Source organism: Odocoileus virginianus, chromosome 34, assembly GCF_023699985.2.
Source record: "Odocoileus virginianus isolate 20LAN1187 ecotype Illinois chromosome 34, Ovbor_1.2, whole genome shotgun sequence".
Lineage (NCBI taxonomy): Eukaryota > Metazoa > Chordata > Mammalia > Artiodactyla > Cervidae > Odocoileus > Odocoileus virginianus.
In genome coordinates, this window is record NC_069707.1 from 8,293,216 (window position 1) to 8,307,224 (window position 14,009).

General features: G+C 46.7%; 1 protein-coding gene across 1 annotated transcript in view; it reads left to right on the forward strand.

Moving 5' to 3' along the window:
- The window catches only part of LOC139033022 (rho GTPase-activating protein 20), a 51,557-nt gene extending 38,022 nt beyond the window's left edge, over positions 1 to 13,535 (forward strand). The window contains exon 4 of the mRNA XM_070461540.1: positions 12,203 to 13,535. Coding sequence (XP_070317641.1) covers positions 12,203 to 12,377 — 175 coding nt within the window. The 3' untranslated portion in view covers positions 12,378 to 13,535. The remainder of the gene's footprint in view (positions 1 to 12,202) is intronic.
- Positions 13,536 to 14,009: the final 474 nt, after the last annotated feature.

A 14,009-nucleotide genomic window follows, 5' to 3' on the forward strand; every position in this document is an offset into this window, starting at 1 on the left:
TTAACTTGCAAATTTATACCAGGCTGACAAATAATAGAAGTGAGCAAATGAAATAATAGAGGAACTTGAAATTCTTCATCCTCCACTTAGATCGTGCCTCTCCTGGACACTCATTTAGGGTACGTGTACTGACTCAGAGGTAAAGAATCCACGTGCCAGTGCAGGAGACTCGAGTCCTATCCCTGAGTTGAGAAGATCCCCTGAAAAAGGAAATGGCCACCCACTCCAGTATTCGTGCCTAGAGAATCCCATGGATATAGAGGAGCCTGGTGGGCTATAGCCCATGGGGTCACAGAAGTGTCCCCCATGACCTAGTGACTAAACAACAATTCTCACAATGTCAAGACAGAGGCTTCTCTTTAGGGAGGGACTGAACAGTGTGGCTCAGACAAGAGCAAAATGTCCTCCTCTGTGTGTGTGTGTGTGTGTGTGTGTGTGCGTGTGTGTGTGTGCACGTGCGTGTGTGCGTGTGTGTGTGCGCGCACGTGCATGTGTGTGCGTGTGTGTGTGCATGTGTGTGCACGTGCTCAGTCATTCAGTTGTATCTGACTCTGCGACCCCATGGTCTATAGCCCGCCAGGCTCCTCTGTCCATGGGATTCTCCAGGCAAGAATACTGGAGTGGGTTGCCATTTCCTCCTCCAAGGAATCTTCCCCTCCCAGGGATGGAACCCACGTCTCCTGCATCACAGGCAGATTCTTTACCCCTGAGCCTCCTGGAATGCCCCCTTCTTCACTTCCTTCCCCCCAAATCCATTCAGTGCTCCAAACCACGAAACCAACCCCTGCCTGGTCTCCCTTGCCTGCCCAACCCCATCTCATCCTCCAGACCTTTAAGACTGATCCCAACACACCTCCCCACTCACCTGTCTCCCATCATTTCCAAACCTCAGTGTCAGACATCTGAGCTAATTAAACCACCAATCACATCTCACCATTCCTGCCGAAAGCCCAGCACCTCCATGCGGCCTTGAGAGCACTCTGCTCTCCGGTCTGATGGTCTTTGCCTGTCCGCCCCGACCCCACTGTGCCGGGATACTTAAGTTTCCAAAACTCTCCGTGACTCCCATTCCTGGGCCTTTATCCTTGCTGACTGCTCCACCACGAATCCCCCTGTCTTCCTATAATTGTGCTGGACCACAGGCACCTCCTGGGTGGGGTGAGCCTTAGTCATCCTGGACCCCCACAAAGCAGGAGCTCGGCAGAAGGATAAATGGAGACATGGAGACGTGCCCACCCAGTAGGAGGATTTAGTAGTGTCAGTCTCTGTCATGTCCAACTCTTTGCGACTCTATGGGCTGTAGCCCGCCAGGCTCCTCCATCCATGGGATTTCCCAGGCAAGAATACTGGAGTGGGTTGCCATGCCCTTCTCCAGGGGATCTTCCCCACCCAGGGATCGAACCCAGGTCTTCTGCATGGCAGGCAGGTTCTTTACCATCTGAGCTACAGGGAAGTCCCTATCCCACGAAGTCTCTTTTCAGCCAGAACATTTCAGAATGGCAGTACAGGGCAATGCCATGATCAAGGGCAGCATCATGGTCACGGGCGGAAGCTGGACCCGAGTTCAGCCGCATCTCTGCCCAGGGAAGTAACAGAACCGCAGCGCAGAGTGATGGGAAGGTTAGGAGAGACAGCAGTGCCAGGAACCCTGGGAGAACGCCTGGATCCATGTGGCTCTCGTTTTATTTCTTTATTTCCTCTTGATCTCTCTCAAATCAAGATCCAGCTTGAGAAGTGCTTTCCCTTTTCCCTGGGAAGGATCCAGATGTCCACTTCCCCTGGGGGAACAGGCTTAATGACAGAGAGACCGGCACTGCGTCCGGAGGGTCAGGGGGTGGGCAGCCACAGTGGGGTGGGCTCTGGACTCTGAAGGCCTGGAAAACCCATGGTTTACCACGGAAACCGTGACAGGGCTTCAGATTAACACCCGCCCTCCCTTCCTCCCCCGGGCCCCCCGGCCCCCTCGGGTGAAAGGACAGAGGCCCCCCGGCGCCCGCGGCGGGAAGCCCACTCTGCGGCTCGGCTTTTCCGGTCCTCCCACTCGCCGTGGAGTGGGCCGAGCTGCTGTTACTCAGGGACCGCTTCCCTCGGAGCCGCAGGCAGCAGAACCCGCGAGGCCAGCGCCCCTGACGGGGCCCCCGAGGCTCGGCGGAGGCCAAGACATTTCCTGTGTCCCCCAGCACCGCTCCCTTCTCTTCTGAGTCCAGGAATCTCGCCTCCAATTGCTTAATGAGAAAAGTCCCCCGTGGCAGCAGCATTTCCCCGCAATAACCACATCTTCAAAGGAACTACGGCCCGACTTTGAAAAGCTCCAAAAGGCGCCCTAAGAGCCGTAGATCTGGGAAACGTTTCCTTTAAGCACAGGCCATAAACTGCATCGCTGTGCGCAGTGATCCCTGAAGGTTTCAGCGTTAGAATCCTGTCCATTTCCCTTCCTCGTCTCTTCTGGAATCAGCTCTTCACGCCCCTCTCTGCCTGTCCAGCGCTGGCCTGAAAGGAAGTTCCCATGGAGATCAGTGATAGTTCCACGGACCAGACAGGACCTTATTTGACTCGAGCTGGAGGCATAAAGTACTTAAAGTGCTTAATTTGATTCCCAAAGCAAGAAGCTGCTATCGAAAATAAGTTAATGACTCATTCTCATGGATGGGCTTGGAGGCGCTGGAAATGGATTAATGTTTTTTATTATCAACAAGCTTTTGTTAAACTTAGCCCTGTGCCAGACACTATGCCAGTCCCTGGGTGCTCTGTCCATTCCATCTGGAAGGGCAATTGATCTAAATAAATAACAAGAGTTCAGGTCTCAAAAATCAGCTGGACTCAGAATCCTATTCAGTGTAAGCTTTGAAAGGTTTCCTGTAGTTGTTGAAATTGAAACTGCGGTGTTTATTCAGGGAGATGGTATTGTCTGTGCAGAAGGCAAAGGATCGATTTGGCGTCAGAAAACCTGGGTTTCTGTCTCAGCTCACCTGTGTATTAGCCGTCAGGTTTTAGCAAAGTCCTTGCACCCTTGGTTTCCTCATGAGAGCACCTCCTCAGTGAATCAGAGCTGGAATTAAATGAGACAATGTGTGCAAAGCGTGCCTTTCAAACTCAGCTTCAACACAGGCTGATTCTTTCATAGGGTTTATACATGAGGTCATTAAAACTTTACAGAGTCGTGTTTACAAGTTGTTGTATAGGAAAGCTGGCAATGCTTCCAAGCATGTTCACAGTCTCAGTAGATTTCAAGGTTGAACAATAACATTCCAACCCAAAAAACCAAATTCTGGGCAGCCAAAATTTAAGGAGGAACTGATAAGAAGCTAGGAAAAATGTGGAAATGATTTAAAAAAAAAAAAAAAGGAAGGATGTGAGACGGAGGGACAAGAGAAAGGATGCATATGTGGTTGCATCTGACTCTTTGTGACCCCATGGACTGTAGCCCACTGTAGTCCTCTGTCCTTGGGATTCTCCAGGCAAGAATACTGGAGTGGGTTGCCATGCCATCCTCCAGGGGATCTCCCCAACCCAGGGACCGTCTCTTATGTCTTCTGCATTAGCAGGCAGGTCCTTTACCACTAGCACCACCTGGGAAGCCTGAGAAAAGATGCAATGGAGGGGTAGTAGGCTGAAGAAAGGCCAGGGAGAAAGCCAGCCTCCCCGAGTGGAGGATGGGGACCTAGAAAAAGTAAGGGATGTTGAGGCTGGGGTGCCCGATGGCTTCATGCAGCAAGGGAACCGTGGTTCCTCAACCCAGTAAGATCTTTCCCATCTCAGTTTCTTTGCATTTGCTCCTCCCTTTCTCTGGAATATTCTTCTAACCTCAACCAGTCACTCCCCTCACTCGCAACAATACCTTCATTCCCCCAGTAAGTCTTCAGTTCTTGGCTGAATTGTCTCTTTTGCAGAAATGTCTCCTCCAGCACTTTATCTGACATCACTTGACTAAATGAATGAGTGAATGGCAGGAAAAAGTTGCAGAAGCAGATGGAGAGCCTGAGGTCTAGGATGCTGAATGTCAGGTAGTTTAGCACCTACTACTGTGATCAGCATTGCTGTTACTTTTTAACAAAGTGGCAAATATCTTCATGAATAATGAAGAATTCAAATACCCGTAGATTTTTTTTTTTAAATCTGATGCAGTGTTTTCATCTCCAGTGGGCTCCAGTGAAGGTAGAGGTTTTGTTTACTCCCTGACACATCAACACTTAGTATAGTTTTTGACATATGGCTGGCACTTATCAAAAATTGATTGAACAGAGGAAAGTAGATCAGTTTTAGCAAAACTTTGTGGCACTTTGGCCCCAGCCAGTTGCTTCTGTTATTCCTTTCCTAGCTTCACGAGGAAATCACAGCAGAGCCGATGCCAAAGTTGAGTGGCTGACGATAAAGCTAGAGCCAGGAGTCAGCCACTCTGTCCCCTCTCATGTCACTTAACTGCTACGTGTGTGACCAGGGGCCAAGCACAGCCCTGCATCAATAATGTGGGTGTAGCTTTTCCTTTCTTCAGATGGCTTTGATCCCTTCAAAGGATCGCAGTGTACTCACAGATTAGTTAAAATTACTGTTAGCACTAAATTTTTATCATCTAAATTTAGACATCATTTTATTTACATTTTCTTTGTTGAATTGCTTTTATTCCCATTTTTTTTCTCTTGTGAAAAGAAGGATAAAGCAACAGAAAAGCACATCGTGGAATGTTAGAGCTGCCTCATACCTGGCAACAAAAACAGCATTTGCCTTTTGTGAAAATGTGAGACAGTTCTGGAGAAGATAATAAATGATGCTCCATCAAAATATGTCTCACCAAAATTCACCCTTTACCATGTTTGGTTTTGTCTTTAATTATCGTTTCTCTCTCCCTTCAACAGCCCTTAAGGAATTTCTGTACTGGATTCTTAACTCTTGAGTCTTTGAAAATTTGAAATCTTTGGGAGTGTTAGTTTTAGGTGTACATATCTCATTTCCTGCTCTCTACTAGAACTCTGATTTTGTTCAGGAATCTGCTCCACCCACTAAGCCCACGTTTCTTTAAAAAAAAAAAAAAAACTTAGCTATTTGTTTATTTTTGGCTGCACCACGACACATGCAGGATCTTGGTTTGCTGACCAGGGATCAAACTCAGCCTGTTGTATTGGAAGCACAGAGTCTTAACCACTGGGCTGCCAAGGAATTTCTAAGCCCATATGTCTAAGAGGAAGCTGAACCACCTTCAGTTTAATTGGGGAGGACTTGACCAGTCTAAAGACTTTCTCTCCTTTTGTGAGTGACTGGCCCTGGGATAGACATACAGGCATGTGACTCCATTTTGCTTTATGAGATGAGGCATCTGGTTAAAGATACCTCTAGATGCTTTACCAGAAGCTTCTAGAAAGCATCGAACAGCTCCATAGGAATATTCCCATAAGCAATATCATCTATGGCAAACAACCTTTTCTAAAACTATATTCAGAATCTAAATCACAATAGGAACCAAGTTACCAAAAGGGGCAGTTATTAAATATAAATAAAAATATTTTCACATCAAAAACTGGAGAACATAAAACAATCTAAACATATTTAAAATACAAGGAAAGAGTGCAAAGGGAAAATATAGATTAAAAATTCAGTTTATACAAGTGAAACAAAAATAATGGATATGAAGCCTCAAAAGGTAGGCTTAATAGAAAGTTACATACAGTTGAAACAAAAATTAATGAATTAGAATATAGAACTAAGGAAATCACTTAGAATGTGGTTCAGAAAGAAAATGTGAAGTATAAAAGGTACAAGGGTGGAATGAGAAAGGCTAACTTGCCTAATTAGAGTTCTAGAACAAGAAGATTAATTTTGAAAAAATTAGAGACTGTAGTCAGCCAATAAGTGTCTGAAATTTTTCCAGAAGAGAGAAAAAATATGAATCTTCAAGTTGTATGAGTCAACTGAATCTAGGATAGTATATGGTGGTAAAACTGCAGAATATCAAAGGTAAAGGTAAAGAGAAAAATCAGAAAGTTATTTTAGAAGAAAACAGACAAGTTACAAAGGAATGATTAAGCTGACAGAGGATTTCTAAGAAGCAATAATAGATGCCAGGACCATAAATAATACCTTTTATAGTAAATACTCAGGGAAAAACAGTTATTGTCACAGGAATCTTATTTCTAGCTAAATTACCATTCAAAGTTAAAAGTTAAATACAGATAATTTCAGACATGTAAAGTCTAACAGTTGAGCGCCCACAGAGTCTTGCTGACAAAAATTACTGAAAGGTATACTTCAGCAATGGAGAAGGCAATGGCACCCCACTCCAGTCCTCTTGCCTGGAGAATCCCATGGATGGAGGAGCCTGGTGGGCTGCAGTCCATGGGGTCACTAAGAGTCGGACACAACTGAGCGACTTCACTTTCATTTTTCACTTTCTTGCATTGGAGAAGGAAATGGCAATCCACTCTAGTGTTCTTGCCTGGACAATCCCAGGGATGGGGGAGCCTGGTGGGCTGCCATCTATGGGGTTGCACAGAGTTGGACACGACTGAAGCGACTCAGCAGCAGCAGCAGCAGACTTCAGCAAGAAGGATATTGAATCCAACAGGAAAGATGGAGCTCCCAAAACACAATAGTGGCCAAAGAAATCCGTCAAATGCACTGTCGAGTCTAAATAGTTACTGAGTGGTACAGATAATTATAATAGCTAACTGAGTGTGTGAAACTAAAATCAAGAGGGACCCTGTATAATACATGATAATATCATAAAAGATGGAAGAGAAGCTCAGATGTTAAGTCATTCTTGACTTGTTCAAGAAAAGGACAGACATACCAATCATCTCTAGATTTTGTTAGAAAAACATAAGGTCAAGTTTAAATTTTAAAAAGTAGTGGATGATGGCTAAGATAATTTTTTAATGTATGCTTTCCAAACAATTATACAGAGAAATAAGGAAGTAAAAGAAAATTTGGTCCATTCAGCATCAGCCAGGAAGGGAGGAGCAAAAGAAGCAGAGCTATAAGATGCAGACAAGAGCTGTAGTTATTCCTCAAATGCAGTCACAGTCCCGCCCAAATATCATGTTACCTGAAGACTGAATTGTAAAGTTGGCTTCCAATAGCACCGTTCAAAGAGAAGGACAGAGAAGAAGGAATATGTTAGCATATGCACACACATGCACGCAGAAGGAGCACATAAAAAATAGACATAATTCCAACAGCACCCCCCCCCAACTGGTTGAGACACTTAACCTCCTTCCCCTACAGCTCCTTCTGTGCTTCCTTCAGCCTCAGTGAGGCTTCCTTCAGGCTTCAGCTGGTTGGAGTCCTCCATCTGGCACAGTAACTCAGCCCTTCATTCCAAAGGGGTCTCTGGATCCTCACTGCCCTCTCTCTTTTTTTTTTTTTTTAGTTGCTATAGTTTTCCGCTGGACATAAAAGTACTAAAGAACAACTCCAAATGCTCTGGGTTCCAAATAGAGCTCCCCCCACCCACATGGTGTTGAGCACACAAATTTCCTCTCATGACTGACCCAGCCCAGCCTGGCAGTGGTAATGGGGCTACCACATGATACTTCTGACATCAGATGTGTGGAGTTTTTCCACCAGCTGGGCACCTACAGTTCACTTCAATCCCGACACTAACTGGAATTAGTGCAGACTAAAGCTCAGTCAGCAAAGAATCTCTGCCTGCAATGCAGAAGACCGGGTTTGATCCCTGGGTCAGGAAGATCCCCTGGAGAAGGAAATGACTCATTCCAGTATTCTTGCGTGGAGCATCCCATGGACAGAGGAGCCTGGCAGGCGACAGTCCATGGGGTTGCAGAGTCGGACCCGACTTAGCGACTGAACCACAGATTAAAGACTCAGTTCCGCAAACTGGCCCCCCGACTTCAGATGCCAGTCACAAATCCCGGGTTGTCACCTGTGCTTTAAATCCGGGTTCCAACAACCCCTCCTCAGTCATTTGCTATAACAACTCACAGAACCCAAGGAAGTTATTTACATTCATCGACTTATTATTATTATAAAGGTTGTGAGAAAGGGACTTTGCCGATAGCTCAGTGGGTAAAGAATTCACCTGCAGTGCAGGAGACACAGGAGATGTGGGTTTGATCTCTGGGTCAGGAAGATCCCATGGAGAAGGAAATAGCAACCCACTCCAGTATTCTTGCCTGGAGAATCCCATGGACAGAGGAGCCTGGGTTGCAAAGAGTCGGACATGACTAAGCACACACATGCACAGGTGAGAGGTCCACGGGACCAGGTCCAAACGAGTCCTGGGCACAGAAGCATCTATCTCTGTGGGGTTGGGATGCACCATCCTCCCAGCTTGCAGGTATGGTCACCAACCTGTAAACTTTCCAGACACCATATTTTTGAGGGTTTTGTGGAGGCTTCATCATATAGGCATGATCAATCACTGACTCAAGCTCCATCTTCCTCCCTTTCTCAGAGGATGAAGGCATGAGCCCAAAAGCTCCGTGTTTCTGATTATGGCTTGGTCCTTCTGGTGACCAATATCCCCAGAAGCTATCCTAGAGTCCACCCAGAGTGACTTCTTGAAAATGAAAAGACATTCTTGTCACCCAAGAAATTCCAAGGAACTCTGTCAGGAGTCAGGATCAGAGACTGAAGGTTATGATATTCTCCTAAATGCTCTTAGCACTTAAGAAATTACAAAGATGGAACTATGGAAAACAGTGTGGAGATTTCTTGAAAAGCTGGAAATAGAACTGCCATATGACCCAGCAATCCCACTTCTGGGCATACACACCAAGGAAACCAGATCTGAAAGAGACACATGCACCCCAATGTTCATCGCAGCACTGTTTATAATAGCCAGGACATGGAAGCAACCTAGATGCCCATCAGCAGACGAATGGATGAGGAAGCTGTGGTACATATACACCATGGAATATTACTCAGCCATTAAAAAGAATTCATTTGAATCAGTTCTAATGAGATGGATGAAACTGGAGCCCATTGTACAGAGCGAAGTAAGCCAGAAAGATAAAGACCATTACAGCATACTAACACATATATATGGAATTTAGAAAGATAGTAATGATAACCCTATATGCAAAACAGAAAAAGAGACTCAGATGTATAGAACAGACTTGTGGACTCTGGGAGAAGGCGAGGGTGGGATGTTTCAAGAGAACAGCATTGAAACATGTATATTATCTAGGGTGAAACAGATCACCAGCCCAGGTTGGGTGCATGAGACAAGTGCTCGGGCCTGGTGCACTGGGAAGACCCAGAGGGATGGGGTGGAGAGGGAGGTGGGAGGGGGGACCGGGATGGGGAATACATGTAAATCCATGGCTAATTCATTTCAATGTATGACAAAAACTACTGCAATGATGTAAAGTAATTAGCTTCCAACTAATAAAAATAAATGGAAAAAAAATAATAAATAAAAGAGAAAAAAAAAAAAAGAAAGAAATTACAAAGATGTCAGGAGCTGTGTGCCAGGAACCAAGGGCAGAGACCTAGAGATGGCTTTTGACGATTCTTTTCCTTTCGGTTCTGTGGCACCTGGCACCCCCACTGGTCAGACAGCCATCCCAAGTGCCAATTCAGCAGGTCCCCTGGGGACACATCACACATTGGACTCCATTGCTTTAACAACCACATGGCAAGTATAGCCACAAACAAGATGGTAGTCTCCTAGGTCGCTTCTGACACCCATGTCACTACTTTGTAATCATAGTTCACACTTTATGTTTTCATCTCCTCTCTTGGCAAAAATAGAAACAAAGTCAAAAAAAAAAAAAGCCAAGGGCTGATTTGGTGGGGCTTAAACACCCCACTCTGTCTCCCAGGAGAAAAAGACATTGACCATTTCTTGATTTGCATTTTCCCTCCTGTGAACAGAAAATGTAACATCTTGCTGGGTCGATGTGTCCTTGGGCCCTGCTGTCAACTGAGTTTGTAGAAAAGGGAGAAGTCATATATTTGGCTTGTGGTTTGTAGAGTCACCTACAGGGAAGCCAAAACGAGGCAGACAAACACAAAATGAGCCAGGCTGCCTCCATCGGAACAAATCGGAAAACACGGGCTGGGGGTAAAGCAGGAGCTGGGAGAGCAGCTAGCAGGTGTTGACAGCATATCTTTCGAAGTTTCAAGTCATAGAGGCATCGGGCCGTCTCTGGAGTGTGAGTGCTGTCTCAGCGTGTCTTGCTGACAGGCCAGAGATGCGCTTCTTGCAGTGCGTGCTAAGTCACTTCAGTTGTGTCTGACTCTTTGCGACCCCATGGACTGTAGCCCGCCAGGCTCCTCTGTCCATGGGATTCTCCATGCAAGAATACTGGAGTGGACTGCCTTGCCCTCCTCCAGGGGATCTTCCAGACCCAGGGACCAAACCCGCATCTTTTCACGTCTCCTGCATTGGCAGGCAGGTTCTTTACCACTAGCGCCACCTGGGAAGTCCTGTGCTTCTTGCAAAGAGCATGCCAAGACAATCTTCCTTGGCAACAAAAACATGCTGGGGGAGAAGATGCTGAAGACAGCCGTTATATCAAAGTCTGGTCCTTTGTGTGCTCCAGCTCTCACAAACACAGGTTTAGGAGGAAGGCGTCAATGTCTGTTTTCTCCCCAAGATCAGTCTGTGATCTCCCAGTGAGGGTGACATATTTAAGGAGAATGAATTTACACGATGATTTAAAAAAAAAAAAATCACAGAAAAATGTAGGGCAGCATCTTCCTTGGGACCTGAGGGTGCTGTCAGCCTCCTGCCCTAAATCTCTGCATGCGGATAACCAGAGGTACACTGGTGGCAATGTGAGAGACGGGAACTAAATGCAACCGTAGTTCTTGTTTATTATTTCAAGCAGAAAATTGTTGTTACAGATATATATATTTAAGACTGACAGGTCAGCCTGCCCTACAGAGTAACTGGACTTTGTCCAGATGGCCAGCACAAGGCCTTGTGTTAATCTCTGGAAAAATGAAAGAATTGCTACAGTGACCTTGTCCCTACCCTCTCCCCTGCCATCCACCTCTCCCTCCCCACCAATCAGAAGCCATCCCCACGCCTGCTATCATCAAAGTTTGCTGTTCTGTGTTAGCACTGCCCTGTACCTCTGAGATGCTTAAAATGTTTTGAAAATATGCTGAGGTTAAGTGATATTTATGGGCCTGTGTTTTGCACTGGCTATTATTCTTATATTCAGTTGAGAGCTACATCCAGATAAAGTGGTCCTCCTCTCCTAAATCAGGAGCGGTGAGGACCACTCCCCACCCTTGGCTCTCAGCTTCATCCCTCCCTGCCAAAGCCATGGTTCTTTTCTGACCCCAGTTCTGCTGGTGAATTGCAGTTAGGAGCTTCATAGAAAAAAAGAGCTTGATAAGGGTCCAGAAGTCCAGACGTATCTTGCTTTTAGGGTGAATGTTTCCTGCATGTCCAGAATGTCTTTTCTCCCCTGCCTGACAATAATGATGTTGTGGTACATGGGATGGCCACTAAGATTGAAGGGGAGACTTTCAAGTTTGTTCTTGTCAGGAGGGAATGTCTCAACACTAAGCCGTACTTTATTCATCCTTCAAAGTGCCTGCTAAATTCCAATTCTTTTTTGTAATTTTTTCTTTTCATTATTAAGTGCCTACTATCTGCCTGGCTTTAAGCTTTTCTTTTGATCTACCATATGGTGCTTTTTATTTATTCTTACAATAAAACTGGGAATCTCTTAAAACGAAGCAAGAGGAAATGTCCTTTTACATGTCCTGCTGACTTTTGGCACTTGCCACAGAAAACAGTGAAGACAAAAGTCCCATCTATTATGGCTTTTATTGATCAAAACCCTTGGCCACTGAGAATGTCATTGTATGAGTTGGGGGTTGAGATGGGGATGGCACCCACTCAACTCTGCTGACACTGTATCTCTGCTTTTGTGCCAAACCTCCAGCACAGACCTAGTCTCCGCTTGGAACTGGGGACCTGGGGGAGTCGCAAGGCATTTGTGCCAGTGGGCACCTTGTCGAATCAGACCCGCTGGCAGCTGCTTCCTCAGAAATGACCCACAGAAAGTTTTGCTCGTTCTCAATCTTTCTTTCTGAGTACTGTCTGGATGCTGGATGGACGGCTAACCGAATGACAGGGATGGACAGCAAAGAAAGCAAGAGGACCTCGCCTCTGACCTGGGGATGCTCAGGTCTTACGAGGCCGCTGGCTTAACCTGGCGCGTGTTCACAGTAGCACTCCCGAGTCAAACAGAGAAGACAAACCAGATTCTCACTTGCTTTTATCCAGGTCTTCCACGAGCTACAGATTCGAACAGAAGCTGCCGCTGTCTGAGCTGGCGGTGGTCTCCTGTGACAGCGAGGAAGAGCTGGACAAAGATGAGGCTGCCCGCCTCACCCCCAGGGGAGGAAACACCATCTTCTTTACGATGGCCTCAAAGCCTTATGTCACTGAGTTTCCGTAAGTACCACCAAGTTCAGCAGCAGGTTTTCAACCCTAAGATCCACAGGAAGGCCTGGTCCTTTAATAAACTCACAGCTGTTACAGCAAATCAGAACGTGAAAATTTGTCCCCTCCAGGAGCAAGCGGGGATCTACATTATTATTAGCAGCGGGCTGCCTCAGAGTCTGTTTCGGCTTTTTCCTGCATTTCATCCAAATCAGTTGCTTTTAAAGAAATAAGTAGGTTGTGAGCAAAGATGAGAAAGGAAGAGAGACAGCTGAGTGCTGGTCATTCACTACCGATTCGAGGACTCAGGCTACCAGTTAGGTTTATTTCTCTCAAAAAGATTTATTACACAAATAATAGTACTTCTTCTCCTTAAAGCACGTTTGTAAGCCGGGAACCCCATGAGTAAGAGTATCACATAGGAGGTTCGGTGCGGGAACAAAAGCGGCTTGCTGTCCCAGTCTTTCATGAGAAGACTCAGGGCAACCTTAGTTTCCTGCTCACAGCAGGGTTGATGGGGGTGTTAATTTCCTTATTACACACCATCCTCTCCAATTGCCTTTGTGCGTCACGGGATTCTCACATATATAAAAACGCTGCAAGAATGATGATACAAACATAAGCATTATTATAACTGCTCCTTCTTGGCATTGGGAATGAGTGTCCACGTCAGCTGTGTCCAAGAGACTGAAGCCTCAGGAAGGGCAAGGCTCGTTCCTTCCTGTGGGACTAGAAGGTAACCTAGAAAAGGTCCACTTTGTCTCCCACATTCTTTGCTCCGTTGACCCTCACAATCCACATGCAGGGCTGGGTGTCCTTGAATCATCACCCTGCTCGGAATCGGGTAGCCCAGCCCAGGGTTTGGTGTTGGCCACTGCGCCTGGCACATGATATCACTCAAAAAGTTGGTGTTGAAGTGAACTGAATCGTCCTGCTCTTCCCCGGGGATTCCTCGACACCATCTTCATCTGCGCTCACCATCCGAACTCAACTGCGCCCTCGGTTGGCTGGCAGGAACCATCTGACTTAGAGACCCAGGTGAATAGCACTCAGGGCCTATGGGGTAAGTAAAGTCTCAGGCTTTATACGCACCCGCACCAAAACCAGATTTCCAACAAGGAACTCCGGACAGCTGGAGAGAGTGTGTGTGTGGGACCCGCAGTGCTCACCATCAGTCTTGTCCTTCCTTGTCTGGACGGTGCCTGACTCCGGTTCTGACTCGGGTTCTGACTCGTGTTCGCCGGCCTGAGAAGCCTGCCCGTGTGCTCGGTCGCTCCCGTCGTGTCCGACTCTCTGCGACCCCATGGACGGTAGCCCCCCAGGATGCTGTGTCCATGGGGATTCTCCAGGCAAGAATACTGGAGCAGGTTGCCATTTCCTCCTCCAGAGGATCTTCCAGACCCAGGGATCGAACCTGCGTCTGTTACGGTCTCCTGCATGGGCAGGCGGGTACTTTACCACTCGCACCACCTGGGAAGCCCAAGAAGCTCCGTGGGGCTGGAATCTGAAGCCGAGGAGACCTCGGCTAGGATCCCGGGCCAGTCTTTTCCTGCCTATTTTCCATGGCTGATCCTCCCACGGCCTCAATTCCCCAGCCTCAGTTCCCTCACCTGGACAGGAGGTGACCTTAGCTGCTGGACGGAATTGT